Source organism: Cervus canadensis, chromosome 23 (assembly GCF_019320065.1).
Source record: "Cervus canadensis isolate Bull #8, Minnesota chromosome 23, ASM1932006v1, whole genome shotgun sequence".
NCBI lineage: Eukaryota > Metazoa > Chordata > Mammalia > Artiodactyla > Cervidae > Cervus > Cervus canadensis.
In genome coordinates, this window is record NC_057408.1 from 12,191,401 (window position 1) to 12,212,223 (window position 20,823).

The 20,823-nt window shown below is 44.9% G+C and overlaps 1 protein-coding gene and 2 non-coding genes across 6 annotated transcripts in view; 1 reads left to right on the forward strand and 2 right to left on the reverse strand.

The window, feature by feature from the left end:
* Positions 1–1,409: 1,409 nt before the first annotated feature.
* On the reverse strand, positions 1,410–1,514 carry LOC122425897. The gene has a single exon (XR_006265049.1). It is a non-coding gene; the product is annotated as a U6 spliceosomal RNA (small nuclear RNA).
* A 6,674-nt stretch (positions 1,515–8,188) lies between these two features.
* TRNAS-GCU lies at positions 8,189–8,260 on the forward strand. The gene has a single exon. It is a non-coding gene; the product is annotated as a tRNA-Ser (tRNA).
* An 8,698-nt stretch (positions 8,261–16,958) lies between these two features.
* Positions 16,959–20,823, reverse strand: part of ATP8B1 (ATPase phospholipid transporting 8B1) — a 147,719-nt gene continuing 143,854 nt past the window's right edge. For all 4 annotated transcript variants that reach the window (XM_043443837.1, XM_043443838.1, XM_043443836.1 and 1 more), the window contains 2 exons: positions 20,028–20,158; positions 16,959–18,681 (listed from right to left, as the gene is read on the reverse strand). In XM_043443837.1, the coding sequence (XP_043299772.1) occupies positions 18,457–18,681; positions 20,028–20,158 (356 nt within the window). In that variant the 3' untranslated portion in view covers positions 16,959–18,456. The remainder of the gene's footprint in view (positions 18,682–20,027; positions 20,159–20,823) is intronic.

Consider the following 20,823-nt stretch of genomic DNA (forward strand, 5'->3'; position numbering starts at 1 on the left):
TCGAGGGGGCACAGTCTTGCCTGGGGTCTCCTTGGCCACGAGACACCCCGGGCAGCGTTGTAGTCCCAATCCCTCCGGCCTCCATCTCCCCAACTTCCCTGCTGGGTCTCCCAGTTCCGCCCCACCCCGGCTGTGGGCGCGGTCAGGCCCTCCTGGAAACCAGACCCAGGGGTTCATCCCAGATCCTGGGATGCTTGTGGAATTTATGTCGTTATCAAATCAACGACGATTCATGTCGTCATCAGCCGCGAGCTGGGGCGGTGGTGGGGGTGAGGGGCAGAGCTAGGGGTAGTCCTATCTCCCATTCATTGCCTACCTTGAATATGAAGACGCTTTAACTTTCTAACTTCAGTGAATTTAGGAATGTAATTCTGTGTTACTTGGATTATAGTGTGTATTTTTTTAAAAAATTATCTTAAATTGGAGGATGATTGCTTTACAACGTTGTGTTGGTTTCTGCCTTACATCAGTCTGAATCAGCAGTGAGTATACATATCCCCTCCCTCTATAGGGTGTATTTCCATTTTTAACTTACAAAGATCAGCATTAGGAAGGTCATAATAACACTGTGTAAAGAACTGAGGCTTCAGATCTGGAGTTCTGATTCTGCCTTTTGCTGTGTGACTACAGCTGAATGCGCTTAACCTGAGCTTCAGTTTCCCTGTTTGTGAAGGATGGTTAAGTTCAGGGCCCAGCAGTCACAGATAGTAAATAAAGGGTGGCTAAGGTCATCATTCTCAACTTACTGGAATACCAGAGTTTGTCTCTGAGTGAAAGGAAAACATACTTTAGTTATGAAAATAAGTCCACTGGTAGGCTCAGTCTATCAAATATGTAAACCAAATAGATACTTTTATTTAAGGATATTTCACCCAGTTTCATGGACTCCCCTTTCCCTCTTCGTTGAATGCCTTTTTTGCCCATGCATCAGTTACCTACAGCTGAAAGGCAAATGGTATTATCTCGGGTAGCTTCTGAGGGTGAAGCACTGGGGAGTGGATGGGGGGGTGGGTGGTATTCTGACACAAGGTCTCTTCTGAATCAAGCTGCGGGGCAGGGGCTGCAGTTACCTGGAGGCTTGAGTAGGTGAGGATCTGGCTCTTGACAGGAGGTCTCATGTCACGTGGGCTCCCCAAGGACAGGACAGCTGACTCCCCAGAAGTACGTGGAGGGAGGGGGAGAGGCAGCGAGACTGTATTGGTTACCGATACTCTATACTGTATAATAAATGACCTCCAAACTGCACCAACAGTCATTTTCTCACACTGCCTGTGGACCAGGAGTCTGGCAAGGCCTAGCTTGGGTCTCAGGCACTGGGTTTCTAAAAAGGCTGCCATCACGGTGCCACCTGGAGCTCATGTAAGATTGTTTTTTAGCAGTTTGTGATGAAAGCTGTTGTGAGAGAACACAAAAACACAGAACCCTTTGCAGATTTGTGTGCCATCTTCGTACGGGGGCCATGGTAATCTCTGTTACCATTCCAGTTTTAGGAGACGTGCTGCCGAAGTGAGCAGAGTCTAAGATTCTTAGGTCTCACCTGGGTGATGCTCTTCCCACACACCCCTGTGGGTGTCAGGAGGACTCAGTTCCTCAGGCTGTTGGACTCAGGGCCTCAGTTCTTTGCTGGCTCTTGGCCGGAGGTCTCCCTCAGCTCCTTGCCATGAGGGCTTTTCCAGCAGGCAGTGTCCTTCGTCAGAGCAAGTGAGCAAGAAGGCAAGAGAGTGTGAAGCAAGATGGAAGCCGCTGTCCTTGGTTTCCCATCCCTTTTGCCGTTTTCTGTTCCGTAGATTCGAGTCACTTGGTCCAGCCTACGCTCCAGGAAAGGGTTGTACACCAGGGCATGAATCCCAGGAGGTGGCAGGGATCCCAGGGCCATCTTAGGAAGCTACTACATGCCACAGCGATTAAAACCCAAACTGTAGTGCCTTTTCATAACCCACCCAACGAATGACACTTCATCATTTCTGCTGTATTTTAACTGGTCGCACAGACCAGCCAACACGGGAGAGGACTACACAGGGGGTGAATTCCAGGGGGCAGAGGTCAGTGGGGGCCATCTTAGAGGCCACTACCACAGCCCAACCAGTGAATTTCTCCTCTTCATCCTGCACGGAGACCCCAGAGGCTGGCTCATGTAGACGCAGCAATGGGCTCTCTGTCTCTTGGGCGGATGCAGCCAGTGGGGAGCACCGGCAGGGATGGGGTGAGCTCGGGTACTTCTTGCTCCAGCTCCCTCATGGCAGGCTGGCTGCACCTTCACTCAAAGGCCACAGTCATCTGAACTGTCCTTCATGAGTTGAGCGTCATCTGATCCATAAAATTGGATGCAGAGACATCCCACTGTAAAGAGGAAAGCAAGTGTGTCTACAGGAATGGGCCTGAAGATTCCCAGAGCACCTGCTTTGATGGCACTGTTGCCTCGTCCCCGAGCCACACCCACAGACGCAGGAGATTTCCCCACGTCCAGTCTCTGACACCTGTGTAATAGGCTAGCACAAGCCAGTGTTACAGCCTTGCCCGGGTGTGGCTCTGAAAAAGTAGTGGGATGTCCCTGGCCATCTGATGGTTAAGACGCTGTGCTTCCAATGCACGGGGCACAAATTTGATTCCTGGTCAGGGACATGCCACATGCTGTGCAGTGCAGCCAATAAATAGATAAACTAAAAATAAAAAATAAAGATATAGTTTTAAAAAAGACAGTTTCAAAGGGGAATCGGCTTAGATGCTAGAACTCTCAGTGGATGACTGGCTTACCACTTAGGTGAGTAGAGATGGCACAAGGGACTGATGGACACGGGCTAAAGGGTTGACCAGTTAATCAGGGGCTTAGAAGGAACAAGATTAGAGGTTAGGTATGGTGGTCTGGTGGGGAAGTATGTGGATGAATTTTTCTGAATGGGCACATAATGTGAAGATATCTTGCTCCATGTAAACACCCCTTAGAAGGCATTCAGTAGAGAGGAGGTCTTTGTAAACTGTGGATGTTGGCCTTCCCTCCCCCACCCTCCAAGTCCCCCAGTGCTTGTTCAAAGAAACCATACACAAAGTGGCTACAGTAACAGGCTGGAGGCTATGAGTGGGTTCAGCTACATGGGCTGTCTTTCATTAAGGCTGAACTGGCTAGCTGATTACCACTACCCAGGACCCAGCTGACAAAAACAGAAACTGACTTTGAAGACTTTGAAGGTCAGTTCAGTCACTCAGTCGTGTATGACTCTGCGACCCCATGGACTGCAGCATGCCAGGCTTCCCTGTCCATCACCAACTCCTGGAGCCTACTCAAACTCATGTACATCAAGTCGGTGATGCCATCCAACCATCTCATCCTCTGTTGGTCCCTTCTCCTCCCACCTTCAGTCTTTCCCAGCATCAGGGTCTTTTCCAATGAGTCAGTTCTTCACATCAGGTGGCCAGAGTATTGGAGCTTCAGCTTTATCATCAGTCCTTCCAATGAATATTCAGGACTGATCTCCTTTAGGATGGACTGGTTGGATCTCCTTGCAGTCCAAGGGACTCTCAAGAGTCTTCTCCAACACCACAGTTCAAAAGCATCATTTGAGGACTTGATGGGACACTAATCTTTGAGGTGACCCTGTGTCCAGCTGGTGGCTGGTGAATTGCATTTAACCCCCGGGTGAGTGAAGTTGCTCAGTCGTGTCCGACTCTCTGTGACCACATGGACTGTAGCCTACCAGGCGCCTCCTGGAAATTTTCCATAGAATTCCATGGAATTTTCCAGGCAAGAATACTGGAGTGGGTTGCCATTTCCATCTCCAGAGGATCTTCCCGACCCAGGGATCAAACCCAGGTCTCCGCATTGCAGGCAGGCACTTTACCAACTGAGCCACCAGGGAAGCCCTTTAACCCCCAGAAAGAGGCAGCAACATGCCCATCAACTATAGCGTCACCGTCCAGACAGGATGTACCCTCCCTGTCTACAGCGCCAGCATCTGTGGACTTAGGAAATGCCCTGTCCATCTCCACAATACATAGCACCTTCTCTAACCAGGGAACACACTCAACGAAGAGTGACAAGGGGCTCATACCTCCTGCGGGCACTTAGCACAGAGCCTTACACTCCGTAAGCGCTTGATAACTAGCTGTTGGATGGACTGGTTTAGTCCAGTCCAGACTGGTTTAGTCCAGTTTCTCCGGAAGCAGAACTTCCCTTTACAGCATCGCGGAAAGGAGTCACAAGAACAAACCGAAGTTTGTCGGTGCTCACGAGGGAATGAAGGAATTCAATGAATGGCCTTGCTCTTCTCTCTTCCTCCGACTCTGGCCAGCTGGGGGTGCCCTTTTCTGGTGGTCCTGGCTGTTCCGTCCCCGCGCCCGCTCAGGTTTCTTCTGATGCCTGTGTGGAAATCCCCTTCGCTCCACCAGGAGCCAGAGGGGAGTCAGCGTTCTAACACTATAAAGGCCCCCGCGGGCCACCGTAGCCGGCCGCCGGCTTGCGCTCCGGGCTCGTGACTACGGAGCCGCCATGTTGTCTCCGGGCACTTCCGCGTTCCGGCCCCTGGGCGCGCCTTCCCGTGTGCGCGCGCACTTCCCAGGTGCGGCGGGAAGGCGGAGCCTCACGCTGTGATCGTGGCGACGCTCTAGGCGCGCCGTCTCTTTATTTGCTCCTCGAAAGTTTCGGATAAAGAAGAGGCGAAAATCCCTGTGAGCGTCTGTTGGGCACGTTTCCCCGTCCCTGGGCCGGGAACAGGGTTGGAGGGGGGTCGAGGAGGGGAGGTTAATTGTTTGCTTAACGAATCGGCCAAGCAGTCCAAAAAAGAGAAGCTTAATATTTAAAACTGCAATTTGAAATTGCAGACAAAAAAGTAGGTTTATGATTACGGTGACGCTATTGATTTAAGGAACTGAAACATAACTTTCCTGGTTCTTGTAAAGTTAAATTGAAGCACTTCAGTTTGTTCGTTATTTCTGTGATTCCCAGAACTCCTTCATGGTTGTCAACTGCTACCTTTATCTTATCATGTCTCCCTAAAAGTGAATGAAACTATTTTGAAGTCCTGCTGTCCTTTAAGGAGGGTGAATAATGGGGCTCTAAAGCCAGATACCCCAGGACGCGTGGGGCTCTTACTTTGTGCCTGGGTGACCCAGGTTGCATTCGTTGACCTCTCCGAGCCTCAGGGTTTTCGTCAGAAAAATGCTAATCATCCCCTGGAAAGGTTCCCTTTGTGAGGTCAATATGAGGTCAGGTTACACAGAAATGCCTAGTGTGTGCTTGGCATCTAGAGAGCCTTCTGAATTAGAACATAAATGGTATTGATAGTTAATCATTGTTCTTTTGTTCCACGACCCTACAAAACCAAACTTTCAAGCCTTCAAACTACTGAGGGCTGCTGGTAGGCCCTCCCCATCTCCTGTTCCACCCTCCTTCACCCCCAGTGAATTCAGGCCAGTATTCCAAGTATCTCAGACTTTGCAGATCTTTTCCACTGCCCCAACTCTCAGAAAATGCCCTCTCTCTCACTTCAGGCCATTAAATAGGAGCTTTCTGAGTCTCAAAACTCCCAACTTTTCAGCTTCAACACCTTTCCTTACCTTATAGTTCAATGTAAGAAGTACAGCAGTTGACCCTTGAACTTGAGTTTGAACCAATATGAGTCGTCGTACCCGCCCACCAAAAAAAATGCTGGCTTCCCTGGTGGCACAGTGGTAAAGAACCCACCTGCCAATACAGGAGACACAATAGGTACAAGTTCAATCCCTGGGTCAGGAAGATCCCCTGGAGAAGGAAATGGCAGCCCACTCAAGTATTCTTGCCAGGGAAGTCCCATGGACAAGGGAGCCTGATGGGCTACAGTCCATGGAGTTGCAGAAGATAACGTGAAGGAGGAAACAGACAGATCTGGGCTCTGTCTCAGGCCAGGCTGCGCACATCAGGCTACACGCGTGGTCACCCTCCCGATGGACTCTGAACTCTGTGCCCGGTGTCTATAGAAATGGCATACCAATGGGAAACCAGACCCCCGGATAAAAGAGCCTCAGGACTTATACTTGGACTCTCCATCGCCTGAAAGAGTATGCTCATTATCTCTGTAACAGGACAAAGTGGTAGGTTCCATTCTGTTTATTGGGATATGACCACAGGCCTATTGATAAATATCCACTGTTTATCTAGTCTTGTGACACATGAATCATGGGTTAACTTTGATCGAATCTCTCTTTTACCTTGTCCAGACTAGTTTCAAGGAATTTGGGAAGGTGGGTTTGAGCAAGTACACTTAGGGTATATAATGTTTTCACAAAAACTGGTTGGGGTCCTTGGCTAAGAGGAGACTCTGCCTTGGGCCCGCCGGTATAATAAACTACACTCCACTATCTGCATTGTCCTGCTGAGTGAGTTTGTTTCCCGGAACGCGTGGCTACAACAAACAGCAATAGCATATGACAGTACTACAGTCGGGGTGGTTGAATTTGCAGATGGTTGATTATGGTTATATTTGGATTTTCTGCTGAGTGGTGATTAGTGCTGTGACCCCCCCCCCCAACCCCAGTTTCTTTGAATTGTCCTGGGTATAACATGGGATTTGGGGTAGCCTTGAAGAAAGGTGAAGACAGAGTCAGATGGAAGAAGAGCTGGATAAGCTTTTAAGGCAGTGAATTGTGTCTCTGAAAGCAGTGAGGTGGATCTCCTCCAGGTGATTTTGAAGAGCAGTCATGGTACCAGTTTAGCAGGAGCTTAGGCTCCTAGGGGTTCTCTGGGAGTCCCAGAGGCCCAGCTGATAATTTTTTGGTTGGTGAGGATTGTTGTTTGCTGTTGGAGCAGATCCAGGTGAAGGTATTTTCACCCCAAGTCAGAAAATCGTAAGAAGTACCCCAGTCTTGGACAAACCCAGTAAACTAAAAAGAGCTCTCTGGGTCCATGTTTACTCAGGGTGTCCTCAGCCGCTTCAGTCATGTCCGACTCTGCGCCCCCTGGACTGCAGCCCGGCAGGCTCCTCTGTCCATGGGCTTTTCCTGGCAAGAATGCTGGAGCGGGTTGCCATGCCCTCTTCTAGGGGATCGTCCCAATCCAGGGATGGAGCCCGAGTCTCCTGTGTTGCAGGCTGGTTCTTTTCTTGCTGAGCCTTGGAGGAAGCCCCCAATATTTACTCAAGATGTTTATAGTGATGAAATCCTGATGCAAGTATTCAAAAAATGTGAACCATAGCTCTATTTTTAGAAATAGTCCTTAGTGTTATACCTCTGTTAAACTCTTCAAGAAGCCTGCTCTTTATGTTGGTCACACAAAATAAGCAGAGGGTGGGTGAGAATTTGAAAGCAAATGACTACCAGAAGCCTCCTATAGGATTTCCATGACTGACTGACTGGTTACACAGCTTGGCTCAGCACCCGTTTTGTAATGAACCTGCAAGATGACTCCCATTTGGCACATTTACCTCTAGCCTAAAGGTTGATTCTTATCACTTGGGAGAATTGATTCCTGATGCAAAATGCTAGACTGTGGAGCCCTCCTTCCTTGGCTTCACAATCCAGATTCTAGTATCTTTAATCCCTGGTGGGAAGAAACAGAAGCGTTCCAGGGCTTGTGACAGCACCTTGAGAATGAAGAACACTGATCTCCAAGTGGAGATCATAGGTTATTCTGGAGTGAGTGACCTATATCCTGAATTTGGCAAGAGCACCCTGGCCTTTTCACCACCATACTTGGTTGGGAGGTTTAGATTTCTCTCCATGTTAGAATTTCATTCCTCATATTTATTGTAAACACTTTCATTATAATTTGATTCAACTTTTGAGGCTGGGGAATTCCCTGGCAGTCCAGTAATTAGAACTCTGTGCTTCCATTTCAAGGGACACAAGTTTGATCTCTGGTTGGGGAGTTAAGATCCTGCAAGCCATATGACCCCCCCAAAAAGTTTTGAGGCCATTTTTTTTCTTTCTCCTTTTTTTACCCCCACTATTCAGCTTGTAGAATGTTAGTTCCCCAACCAGGGATTGAACCCAGGCCTTCAGCAATGAGAGCGAAGAGTTCTAACCTCTGGACTGCCAGGGAATTCCCAAAGTCAAATTTCTGATAATTTAAAAACTTCGAGAGTTATTTCTCCCTATGCATCCTATTAATGAGCTTATCTTAGCCGATAATTGGATGGTAAATCTGTACTGGTCTTTAAATATGGAACATTCTCTCAACTTTTATTGATGGTACCATTTATTTGACATGACCTTGGGGGCTTCCCTGGTGGCTTAGATGGTAAAGTGTCTGCTTGCTATGCAGGAGACCTGGGTTCGATCCCTGGGTAGGGAAGATCCCCTGGAGAAGGAAAAGGCAACCCACTCCAGTATTCTTGCCTGGAAAATTCCATGGATGGAGGAGCCTGGTGGGCTACAGTCCATGGGGTCGCAGAGAGTTGGACATGACTGAGCGATTTCACTTTCACTTTCCTTTTTCTTAAGATGTTAGACTCTTCTGAGGTCAGAGAAAACATGTGTGTATAAATGGCCTAATAGAACACTGCTCTCTGTAACCATGAATGGGAAACCACCATGTCTTTGGATTCCCAGTCACAGAAGAGGGCAAAGTAAACCTCAGAGGGTTGCTCATCTAGGGAGGAATATGTGGGCTAGGGAAATCTTTTGAGAGGATTTGTGACTTAAGTAGGAAAACATATCAACTCAACTATCCTTTTTTGGTTTAAAAATAATTTCTTTTTTTGTTGTTGTTATAGTCATGTCTGACTGTTTGCGACCCCATGGACTGCAGCATGCCAGGCTTCCCTGTCCTTCACTATCTCCCAGAGCTTGCTCAAACTCATGTTCAGAGAGTTGATTGTGCCATCGAACCATCTCATTCTCTGTCATCCCCTTCTGCTCCTGCCTTTAATCTTTCCCAGCATCAGGGTCTTTTCCAATGAGTCGCCTGTTCGAGTCAGGTGGCCAAAGTATTGGAGCTTCAGTATCAGTCCTTCCAATGAATATTCAGGGTTGATTTCCTTTAGATTGACTGGTTTGATCTCCTTGCTGGCCAAGAGACTCTCATGAGTCTTCTTCAGCATCACAATTTGAAAGCATCAATTCTTTGGTGCTGAGCCTTCTTTATGGTCCAACTCTCACATCCATACATGACTACTGGAACAGCCATAGCTTTGACTAGACAGACCTTTGTCAGCAAAGTCCTGTGGTCACTGCTGAGTTTACAGATTTGCTGGGGCTTCCCTGTTGGCTCAGATGGTAAAGAATCCACCTGCAGTGCAGGAAACCTGGTTTTGATCCCTCTGTTGGGAAGATCCCCTGTAGAAGGAAATGCAACCCACTCCAGTATTCTGGCCTGGAGAACCCCGTGGACAGAGAAGCCTGGTGGGCTAGGTCCGTGGGGTCACAAGGAGTCAGACGTGACTGAGGACTAAGACTTTGAGTGCGGCGCTGTAACAGCATCTTTTAGGACTTTAAATGGCTCAGGTGGAATTCCATGCCCCCCGCCCCCCACCACACACGCACTAGCTTTGTCCATGCCCTGAGGCCCACTTCACACTCCAGGATGTCTGGCCCTAGGTGGGTGATAACCTAACCATTGCGGTTATCTGGGTCATTGAAACTTGTTTTGTGTAGTTCTTCTGTGTATTCTTGCCACTTCTTTTTAGTCTCTTCTGCTTCTATTAGGTCCTTGCCATTTATGCCCTTTATCGTGCCCATCTTTGCATGAGTATAGCTTTATAACAATTCTTGAAATCAAGTGATACTAGCATCTCTGACTTTATTTTTCTTTCTCCTTTTGGCTATCTTAGGTCCTTGGCATTTCCGTTTGAATTTTAGAATCAGTTTGTCAGTTCTTAGCATAAAAAAACCCTATGAAATTTTGATCAGGAGTGTGAATCTATAGATCAGTTTTATCTCCTTCCCCTCTGCTGTTTTGTATATAAAAGGGTGGCCACCACACACAGAGTTCTGTACCTGCTCCTCTCACGTCACGATGAACCATGGAGATCTTATTCTCTGATATCTCTGCTGTAGTTTCATGGCGTTCTGTCGTCAGCACGTACTTGACTTCATTTAACCAGTCCCCTGTGACGGATTTCTAGTCCACTGCCAGTGTTTTACAAATAGTGCTGCAGTACATGGTTGTACATGTCATTTCCCCTGTGGGAAAAATTTAGCTGCAGGATAAATTTGAGAAATGTGAATGCTAGGTCACAATATATATATATTTGAAATTTTAATAGATATGACTAAGTTGCTAAGAGTTTTATCAATTTATATTCCTACCAGTAATAAAATAGGGGGTTTGTTTGCCATAGTATCAATATTGCATTGCCAGCCTTTTTCTTTTTTGCCAAGTTGATAGGTGGAAGTGGTCTACTAAAATCATTTTGATTTGGATTTCTCTATTACAGATACGATTAAACATCTTTTTGTGTGTATGAGAGCCATTTGTACATCTTTTGCTGTGATTTCTTTGTGTGCTTTGCCCATATTTTCTTTTTTCCTGTTGGATTATTGGAGTCTTTCAGATCCAAGGAAGTCTTTATTAGGATAATTAGCTTTTTGATGTGAGTTGCAAATATATTTTTATCCACTTTACCATTTATCTTCTTGTACTTTTTTTTTTAATAAGGAAGGCTTTTAGTCTTTTTTGTTTTGGATGTGCCACCGGGCTTGTGGGATCTTAGTTCCCCTACCTGGGATTGAAGCTGGGTCCTCAGTGAATGTGCAAAGTCCTACCCACTAGACCACCAGGGAATTCCCTAGTCTTAATTAGAAAGCCTTTCTCTACTCACTCTATATTGGAATTTTCTCATGTTTTTCTTCTAGTGGTTTTATGAGTATTTTTACATTTAAATCTTTTATTTACTTGAAATGTATTCTACTATAGTGTAAGGTATTCAATTTGTTTTTCTGTTGTGCCAGTACGGTTAATTAAAAAGCCTGTCTGTCTCCCAGTGACCTTTGATATCACCTTTATGTGTAGTAAATTTCCACACATGTTTGGAGCTATTTCTGGATCTTCTAAACTGTTCCATAGAATGTATAATCATGCATCAGAATCACATTGTTTAAATTGCTTTTTAAATTATGATTTAATATATGGTAGGGGTAGTCTCTCCACATTGCTTTCTCTTTTGGTTTCCTGGCTTTTATTGTAATAATTTTTCATGTGAACTTGAGTCTGTCTATTAAAGAAAATTACCGGCATTTTTATAGAGTTCATATGCCTTTTATATACTAGGAAGACTCTGCTCTTTATGGTGTTATAACTTATCCAAGAACACAGCATGCTTAAGTATTGCATAGTAATAGTTAAAGCATGCTTAACTATTCAGTTGCTTAACTATTCTTCTGAATTCACTACTATTTTAAAGCTTTGTTCATATAGGTCTTAATTGTAAACTTTATTCCTCAGTATTTTATCCTTTTTTTTTTTTTGAAGTTGTAAACATAGTTGGGGAGAAGGAAATGATGACTCCCTCTAGTATTCTTGCCTTGGAGAATCCCATGGGCAGAGAAGCCTGGTGGGCCACAGTCCATGGGGCTGCAAAGAGGTGGACACGGCTGAGCGACTCAACAATAGGAACAGCAAACATTCGACCTGGAACAGCACAGATCTGAACGGCACAGGCCCACTTATAGATAGATTTTCTTTCGGTTAATACTGCAGTCAGTACTGCACGGTCCGTGGTTGGTTGAACCCATGGATGTGGAACTACAGATACGGAGACCCACCTGTCAGGTTTTATGGGCATTTCCAGCTGTGCAGGGGCTGGCCTGTCTAAGCCCTGCCTTGTTCAAGGGTCAGCAGTATTGTCTTTTCCCGTTATATCTTCTGTCTGTTGTTGCTGATAAATGAAGGTTATCCTTACGTTTGTTCTGTTCCCACTATCTTGTTGAATTCTTACTGTCATAGTTTCTTTCTTTTTTTTGTCATAGTTTCTTTAGTTGACCTTCCTGTGTTTTCCAAAAATACAACCGTTATCACCTTCAACAATTACAGATTTATTTCCTTTCCCACAATTATTATGCATCTAACTTATTTATTTTTTATCTAATTGTATTCAGACTGTTTTCCCCCTTTAAACTTCTTCCTTTTTGTGGATTTGCTGTTATTTTTTGCATTGTGTTATTTAGAATTGCTTTCAGCCACAAGTAGCAGAAACCCTAACACAGCTTAAACAAAGGATTTATTGTTCTCATACGGAAGTAGTCTGGAGGTCAGTAGTCAGTTAGCAGTTCAGCTATGTCAGTAATCTAATCTTCCCTCTGCCGTCTGTCAACCCAAGTTGATGCATAAAATTAACCATCACAATGGGTATGAGGTTTTCTTCTGTTGTAATGAAAATGTTTTGGAACTTGATCTATGTGGTGGTTACACAGCGCTGTGAACTAATGTACTAAATGCCTGAGTTGCACACTTTAAAATGGTTACTTTTAAGTTACACGAATTTCACATCAACTGAAAAAATACTAGAAAAATTGATTTTCTTTTTTTTTTTATTTTCTTTTTATACAAAACAAAAACAATGGTAAAACTACCATAACTTTCAAGGCTATAAGTGCTTATTTTGGAATCAGTTTAAATGTCTTCTCTGCATATAAATATGAAGAAGTAATGATGCCTCTGATGGACACTGCTGATTGGGTAACTCACTGTTCATTCCCAGTGTGATGGTTAATTTTATGTGTCAATTTGGGTAGGCTGCTGGGGCCACTATCTAACATCATACACAGAAATTAACTCAAAGTGGACCAAATTATTTGAATATAAGACCTGAAACCATAAAACTCCTCAAAGAACACGGAAGTGGTAAGTTCTTTGATCTCAGTCTTGTGATAATTTTTTGTTTTTTGATTTGACACCAAAAACAAAGGCAATAAAAGCAAATGCAAACAAGTGGGACTATGTCAAATTAAAAAGCTCCTGAGCAGCAGAAGGCATCACTGAACGGGACAGAATATTCGCCAATCATTCTCTACATGGGTTAGTATACAGAATATATAAAGAATGCATACACTTCAACAGGGGAAAAAAAAAATCACCCAAAAAACAATTAAAAAAATAGCCATTTTTCCCAAAAGAGACACACATAGCCAACAGGTACATGAAAAGATATTCCACATCACTGATTGTCAGGAAAATGTAAATCACAGCCTCAATGAGATACCACCTCACACTTGTTGGAATGGCCATTGTCGAACAGATAACAAATGTTGGCAAGGAACAACACTGTCCCCACCCCACACACACAGTCAAAAATCTGTATAACTTTCAGCTGGCCCTCTGCATCTACAGGTTCAACTGTCAAGACCATACGGTGCTATAGTGTATTTATTGAAAAAAACGTCACGTATAAGTGGATTCATTCAGTGCAAACCTTTGTTGTTCAAGAGTCACCTGTATTGATACTGTATCCTGCAACTTTACTATTTTTTGTTTATTAGTTTTTACAGTTTTTTGGGTGGAGTCTTTTAAGTTTTCTGTATGTATATCACACCATTGGCATCGACTCATTGGTTGTTGAGTAGCATTTTATTTAATGTTCACATATTTGTGATTTTTTTCCAGTTTTCTTCTTGTGATTGGTTTCTAGTTTCATACCACCATGGACAGAAAAGATGCTTGGTATGATTTGTCACCTTAAATTAAGAAGACTTGTTTTGTGGCTTAACAAATGATCTACCCTTTAGAAAGTTTCCTGTGCACTTAGGAAAAACATGTATTCTGTTACTTTTGGGTGAAGTGGTCTGTGTGTGTCTGTTAGGTCCGTTTCCTTTAACACATTGTTTAAAACAAATGTCTCCTTATTGGTTCCCTGTCTGGGTGATCTATCCATTCATGAAACTGCGGTATTGAAGTCGCCTACTAAGAGAGAGCGAGCTAGGGCAGTGGGACTCTCGTCGTCTGCCTTCACGGACTGGTGTCTCTTGCTGTGCCCTGGAGGTGGGAGCCGGTGAAAAGCTTTCTCTGTTGGTTACAGTCCTGTGGGACCTACTGAGCACAAGCCCCACTTGGCACCACAGCCAGATAATCGAGGGCGCCCCCTAAGCTGTAGTCACGAAAACCAGGGTACCTGATGCAAAGCAGGATACCAGATACATGTGGAAGCTCCCTCCTGGGACACACTGGTGCTCTAGACTGCGGCACAGGGAGGATGTAAAGATGGTGCTAACTGCGGGGAGAAAAGGAAACCTCTATTAAAAATAAAAAAGATGGTGTCGGCCAGCCTCTGCGTGGGAGGGTGCCCCAGCAGGCCCCTAGACGGGCGTTAAACCAGACGCCTGCCCCTCGGGCCGACACGTGAACATAAGCAGTGAGCCTCTTACATAGAGTCCGGGTGCATCTCTGTCGGCTCCTTCTCCGCTGGGCCCTGGTGCGGGTGAGTCTGAAGGTGTGAGCTCTTTAATAGTAATTTGTTTGCTGTGACCTTTGGGTCTCATAGATGTGAGTCCCGTTGGCTTTCACAGCTGGATGTGTCCGGGCCTTGTCTCAGATGCAGGTCTTAAATGTTGGGATGCCTGATGTGAGTTATAACCTTGTGTTCCTCGTGGAGCAGCTCTGAGTTTAGGGTACCAGCGGTGGGCTTTTCAGTAAAATTATGTCTCAGCTTTTCCCACCGGTTGCATTTTGTGCTTTTCCTTGAGTCCCTTAGCAAGCTGTTTTGATTTATTTCAGAGGAAATTGTTCCATATATAACTACAGATTTGGTGTGTTTGCAGGCGGAAGTGAATTCAGGGTCTTCCTATGTCACTATCTTAAACTGGCCTCATTTTATGGCAAAGTAGTATTCCATTATATGGATATACCCCATTTGTTTACCTGTTGGTGGATATTTAGGTTGTTCTTGCTGCTGTTTAGTCACTCAGTCGTGTCCGACGCTTTTGCAGCCCCACGGATTGTAGCCCACCAGGTTCCTCTGTCCATGGGATTTCCCAGACAGGAATACGGGAGTGGGTTGCCATTTCCTTTTCCAGGGGATCTTCCCAACCCAGGGATCGAACCAGCGCCTCCTGCGTTGGCAGGCGGATTCTTTACCACTGAGCCATCAGGGAAGTCCCAGGTTGTTTCTATCTTTAAGTAATATCTTTTTCTTTTTTTTAATTTTTGGTTGCGCTGGGTCTTCGCTGCCGTGTGCTGGCTTTCTCCAGCTGGGGTGATGGAGCTTCTCGCTGTGGCGGCTCGTGCTGTGGCAGAGCATGGACTCCAGGGCATGGGGGCCCAGCCGTGGCACACTCGGGCCTCACTGCCCCGTGGCATGCGGAGTCATCCCGGAGCAGGGTTGGAACCCATGTCCTCTGCATTGGCAGGCAGATGCTTAACCACCGGGCCCCCAGAGAAGTCCCTGTTTCTACCTTTTTGGCTATTGTAAATAGTGCTTCTGTGGACATTCAGGTGTTTAAGTATTTGAGTACCTGTTTTCAGCATTTTGGGATATACGTATATACATACTACACACACCTAGGAGAACTGCTGGGGCAAATGGTAATTCTGTTTAACTTGTGAGGCACCGCCAAACTGTCTTCCATAGTGGGTTCAGTGTTTGACATTCCCATCTGCAATGGATGGGGGTTACAATTTCTCCATATTTTTGTCAACACATGTTATTTTGTTTTAATAGTCATTCTAGTGGGTGTGAAGTGGTATCTCATTATGGTTTCAATTTGTACTTCCCTATTGAATAATGATGTTGAGGATGTTTTCATATGCTTGTAAGACATTTATAATCTTTAGAAGAATGACTATTCAGGTCAAGAACATTATTTTTACAGTGTTTAAGGGCCCAGCCCAACCTCTGCTTCTTCCTGGAAGTGCTGTTTTCCTCTCAGTGTTTGGTCAGGCCTTTCTGTATTTATAAATGCACCACAAGTTTTATTGCAGCTCTAACTTACTAGCAGATTCTGACAAGACTTTTAGAAGCTGTCTTAAAGTTTTCCTAAGCTTCATTCACATCATATGAAGGCAGCAACTGTTAAAACATATTTAGATTCCATTAGGGTACATTTTGCTATCACGTTGGAGTCTCTTAAGAACCATTTTATCTCCACCAGTTGTCTTTACTCAACAGTTTCCAGTCGTGAGCATCAGCAAGAACCTTTAGGTGGTGCTCTTTTGTTAAAAACATTTATTCCTCACCAATTTAAATACAGTAGTATATCCTAAGGAAAAGTGGCCATTTTTTTTTTTAAAGGGGACCATCTCCCAGGTCTGCTGAGATTTTCTCATGCCATTTCTATTACAGAGGCTAATAATCTGTCCTATCTCCTCCCCGCGCCCCACTTCCAGTGGGTTGCCTTGATGCAGACATGAAATTCTGCTCCGGAAGTAGGCTATCCGGTGTAGGATAGCAGAGAGCTGGATCCTAATTTCCTGCCTTACAAAACACCCCTAGAATGAGAACTCTCTCATCACCTGCTACTACTACTGATACCTCCCCCAAAAGTCCTCCACTTCTGTCTTCCTTCAAAGAACCTCCTCCTCTGTAAGGTAGAGGGGTCATTTCCCTAATGGGGTCCCAGCCTGCCTTCCTGTCCAGGAGCTGACCACCTGTCCTGCAGCTGTGCGTCAGACTTGGCTCTCCTGGTCCCTACCTGCTCTCCTGCCCTTCAACACCCTGATAATTTCCCTTTGCTTATTTTTCTGCCAGCCCTTCCCCCTGTATTTCTGGACTGTCTACCTACTTCCCAGCCCCTGCTTTTTTGGTCAGGGGTTACCATTGCTTTTATTCCACCTCCAGAGAGCTGAGGTCCCTTGGATGAATTGTGCCCCTTCTCGTATCCTAAGATGCACTCTCCCTGGATATAGTTGTTCTTACCAACTGTTAATCCATACTCTGACTCTGTAGTCAGAGCCTCTTGTCTCAGCCACTTTGCCCCTACACTTAGTACCCCATCTGCAACTTACTTCTCACCACAAAGGATCCCTGTGTTCCTTTAGAAACCACGCAGGCCTAGATTCCCTATCATCTGCCCCACTCTAAAATAAAGAACTTAAAAAATACTTTAACAGATTGTACTTCCCCAAAATTTTACCAAAGTGTTTATTTTTTAAACAAAAATATACATTAATCTCAGATTTACAGAATATAGAAATAATTTATCCAAAACAATTTGCATTTTAAAATTAATATTGCACCCAACCATAGAAGTCTTTGACACATTTACATTGTCGACCTTTCCCACAATTCGCAAAACGGGAGAGAAATCTGAAACTGACAGAATTACACAAGCTAACTTTTCTTTACAAAAAAACCTTACAATTTTTTTTTTATTTACAAGATAAAAATTGTAAACTTCCAGAAATTTACTTCCACAGAATAAAGAGCTAAACATTCTTTGCTTATATCTGCACAATGAACTATTTACACACTGCGATTTCCTCATAAGGAACTCGAATGAAAATTGTGAACATTCACAACCTAATGGTAAAGAACAGAATTACTGAAGACACTTCTGTGTCTTCACTGGAATACGAAAATGAGTGTGAAACACAAAGAATGAGAAAAGCCCCTGGATAAATAACTCTTATCTCTTTGAGGCCAGTTTCCATAACTGCCAAAGTCATCTTCAATTTTAAAAGGTTACACTATTAGCCTTAGGAATATGGCTACGAACAGCCGTTAAGATGTCTTAAGTAGAAAAGAATGAGGTCTCTGTTTTATGTCCCTTATAAAACACTTAACACATAGGCAGGCACAAAAGTTTGCTTTTCAAAAGAAAGCTTTGCAGAACATTCTGCAATTTATCACTGATACCCTCAGTTTTTAAAAGCTTTAAAAAAAAAAACAACCCATAAATATTTAAATGCATCTTTTTTTAGACAACAGACAATAAGCTCACTTGGTTCTACAGGAAGTGGCTGAAATAATACACAATAGTAAGAGTAAACGTAGGTAATGTCCTTTTTTCACCTGGTAGTAGACGGAAACAGACCCAGACCTTGTGTTTATGAAATGTGAAGTCACTTTTGTTGATTGAGCTGAATTAAATCCACATGAGAACATGAAATCATGCGGTCCCATTATCAACTCTGAAAAAGGCAGACCACTTAGCTTTTAGGAGATGAACATTCATGAGTCTTCTGTCATTACTATTATAAGGTCTTTGTTATAGTAAGATAGACTCCAGGGGGAAAAAAAGAGCCTCTGGGAAATTCCTGACAAAGATCCCAGACAGGAAGAGCTTCCTAATTTTATAAAACGATACCATTTGAACTGAAATAGAAGACGTTTTCAAATTTTCTTGTCCTAGATTGAGACGGGGTTAAAAATGTTCACTTTGAATCATAACAAAGCATCAGCATCTGAATAATCTGACTTTTCAAAAGGTCTTCTTGGGTTGGACGACTGCCACAGCAAAAGCAAGTCGTTTGCTGAAAAGGTTCTTGTCTTCAGCATCCTCGTGACAGGTTCAGTTTTCTACAGAAAGTTCCCAGTCTCTCATTTTTTTTAAAAAAAAAAAAAGACAAAGGCGTTTCCTCCGTGTGACTGTTTTTCTGCAGGTCCCCCGGGAGCCGGGGCCTCAGCTCTCGGCGGTGCGCCGGTACTCCGCCGACCCGTCGGCGATGACCCCGTCCAGGGGCGAGCGCTTCTTGCGGATGCTGCGGCCCGAGGAGATGAGGTCGGCGTAGCCGCGCTGGTGCGAGAAGGCGTAGGCCGAGCGCCGCGTGGACACGTCCCGTCGGAACACGTGCTGGCGCCGCTGCCACTGCGTTTCGGCTTTTAGCTGCTTGCGGTGCTTCTGAATCTGCAGAAGCGGGAGAGGCAGGACCAGGTGAGGGAGAGCCGGGAGGCCGAAGGGAAACGCGGGTCTGCGCCCGCAGAGGGAGCCCCTCGGACTGACCGGGGCCCTGGACCAGGCTTCCCCACACCCGCCTCCCTGAGGAGGAAGCAGGGGCAGAGGTTCCATGAGGCCTGCAAGCTCTCAGAGCTAGGAACGGGGCCGCCAGGACTCCCACTCCTCAACCGGCGCTCTTTGCAGCCCACAGGGCGGACTGGCCCAGGTGTAGCAAAGACCCTTAGTGCCTCTGGGTGTTGTAATGCACACACTGGTCAGTGGGGAGGGAGATACAGAGGACATGAAGGTTCCTTGCCTGCCTGGCAGCGCCTCTCCTTTCTGATGGAGATGGAGCTTATCCAGGTGCCCTCCTCCTCCTCCTCACAGCTACACTCCTCCCGGGATGTGGACTGCACCCGCAGGGTGGGACCGATTGATTTCCCTTGTTCTGGACTAGTCTGGGAATGGGCATGTGCCCTAATTCTGGCTCAGGAGACACGAAGGAAGTGTGCTGAGCCTTCCGCCAAAGTCCCCAGGCTCCTAAGGGAAAGCTCCAGGAGACTCAGTCTTGAATCTTCCCCTGGATAGAGACTTGGCAGGGTGCAGTGTCAGGAACTGCTGTAGCCATCTTTCAGAAAGACAGCAGAGGGGAGAGCGAGAAAGAAACCCAGGCCACTGCTCATCACCTGAGCCTGAAGCCCGTTCTGTGAGTGGAGGTGGTATGTGATCACTGAGCCCTTTTGAGCCGTATCTTCCTGATACTTGCAGCTCAAAAAAAAAAAAAAGTGAAGTCGCTCAGTCGTGTCCGACTCTTGGCGACCCCGTGGAGTGCAGACTACCAGGCTCCTCCATCCACAGGATTTTCCAGGCAAGAGTATTGGAGTGGGTTGCCATTTCCTTCTCCAGGGGATCTTCCCGACCCAGGGATCGAACCGGGGTCTCCCACATTGCAAGCAGATGCTTTACCATCTGAGCCAAAGGATCCTGCTATAAGAGGTGACATTTTTCTTTAAATGGAAAAAACAAAATCCTAACCTGTATGCAGGGCAAAATACTAATAGTATAATTGCTGAATATATAATTGCTAAATTGAGAGGGTAGATGTATATACTGTTCTTCCTTTTTTATAATAAAAAACAAGCAAACAAAAATTCCAATCCCAGGGGACTTATTTGCAAGGTGGAGTTAAAGAGTAGTCCTAAAAACAGACCAAACTTCCTAAGAGCTGAGAATTTTGCAGGAAAGCTGCTTTGGAGAAAGGCTCTGATTTCTGTGAGAGGCACTCAGAGTTAGGAGAAGTCCGTTGTTTTCTATACCTTATCGCTTTCTGATGGCCAGATGGTCATTGACAAGAAGCGAATGGCAATAATGGGCAGCAGGCACACAGCAACGGTCAAGATGATGGTCAACCAAATATACGGCTGTCTCAGAGCATTTGAAGCTGTGCCTGGAGGAAGCACAGAGAATGACTCACAATGGTCCTTTCATCCCAAGGAGGGGAGGGCATGGCTAATATTCCACAGTCCACAAATGGATTCTCTCCGGTAAACTTTTACAACCAGATTGCCCTCCCCAGAACATCCCATCACCATTCAAGGAATAAACATTTTAAAACCAGACTAAGCAAAGCAGAATAAGGAACATAAATTCTTTGGAACAAGGCAAATGTATGTAAGTGACTAAATAAGGAAAAAAGGTACATTTGTTGGCACTGAAATAATTAGAAATGCAAAGATAGGCAATTTATACTTGGATTTTTTTTTTCAGGAACCTAAAAAAGCACTTTCCTATATATACCTATGGCTGATTCATGTTGATATATGGCAGAAATCAACACAATACTGTAAAGCAATTATCCTTCATTTAAAAATAAATTTTTCAAAAAAGCACTTTCCAATTTATACCTTTGGTTTGAAACTCCACATATTAACAGCAGGCAGTACTATTTGTGGGTAAGCCTTATGCTAGGTGTTTTATACAAATCATGCAGTTTACTCAATTCTGAGAGGTGAATATTGCCGTCTTTACTACATGAAGAAACCAAGTAGTGGAGCAGTATTAATAAAAAATTGGTCCAAGGTAACAGAACTAGCTATGCAACTCCTGAATTAA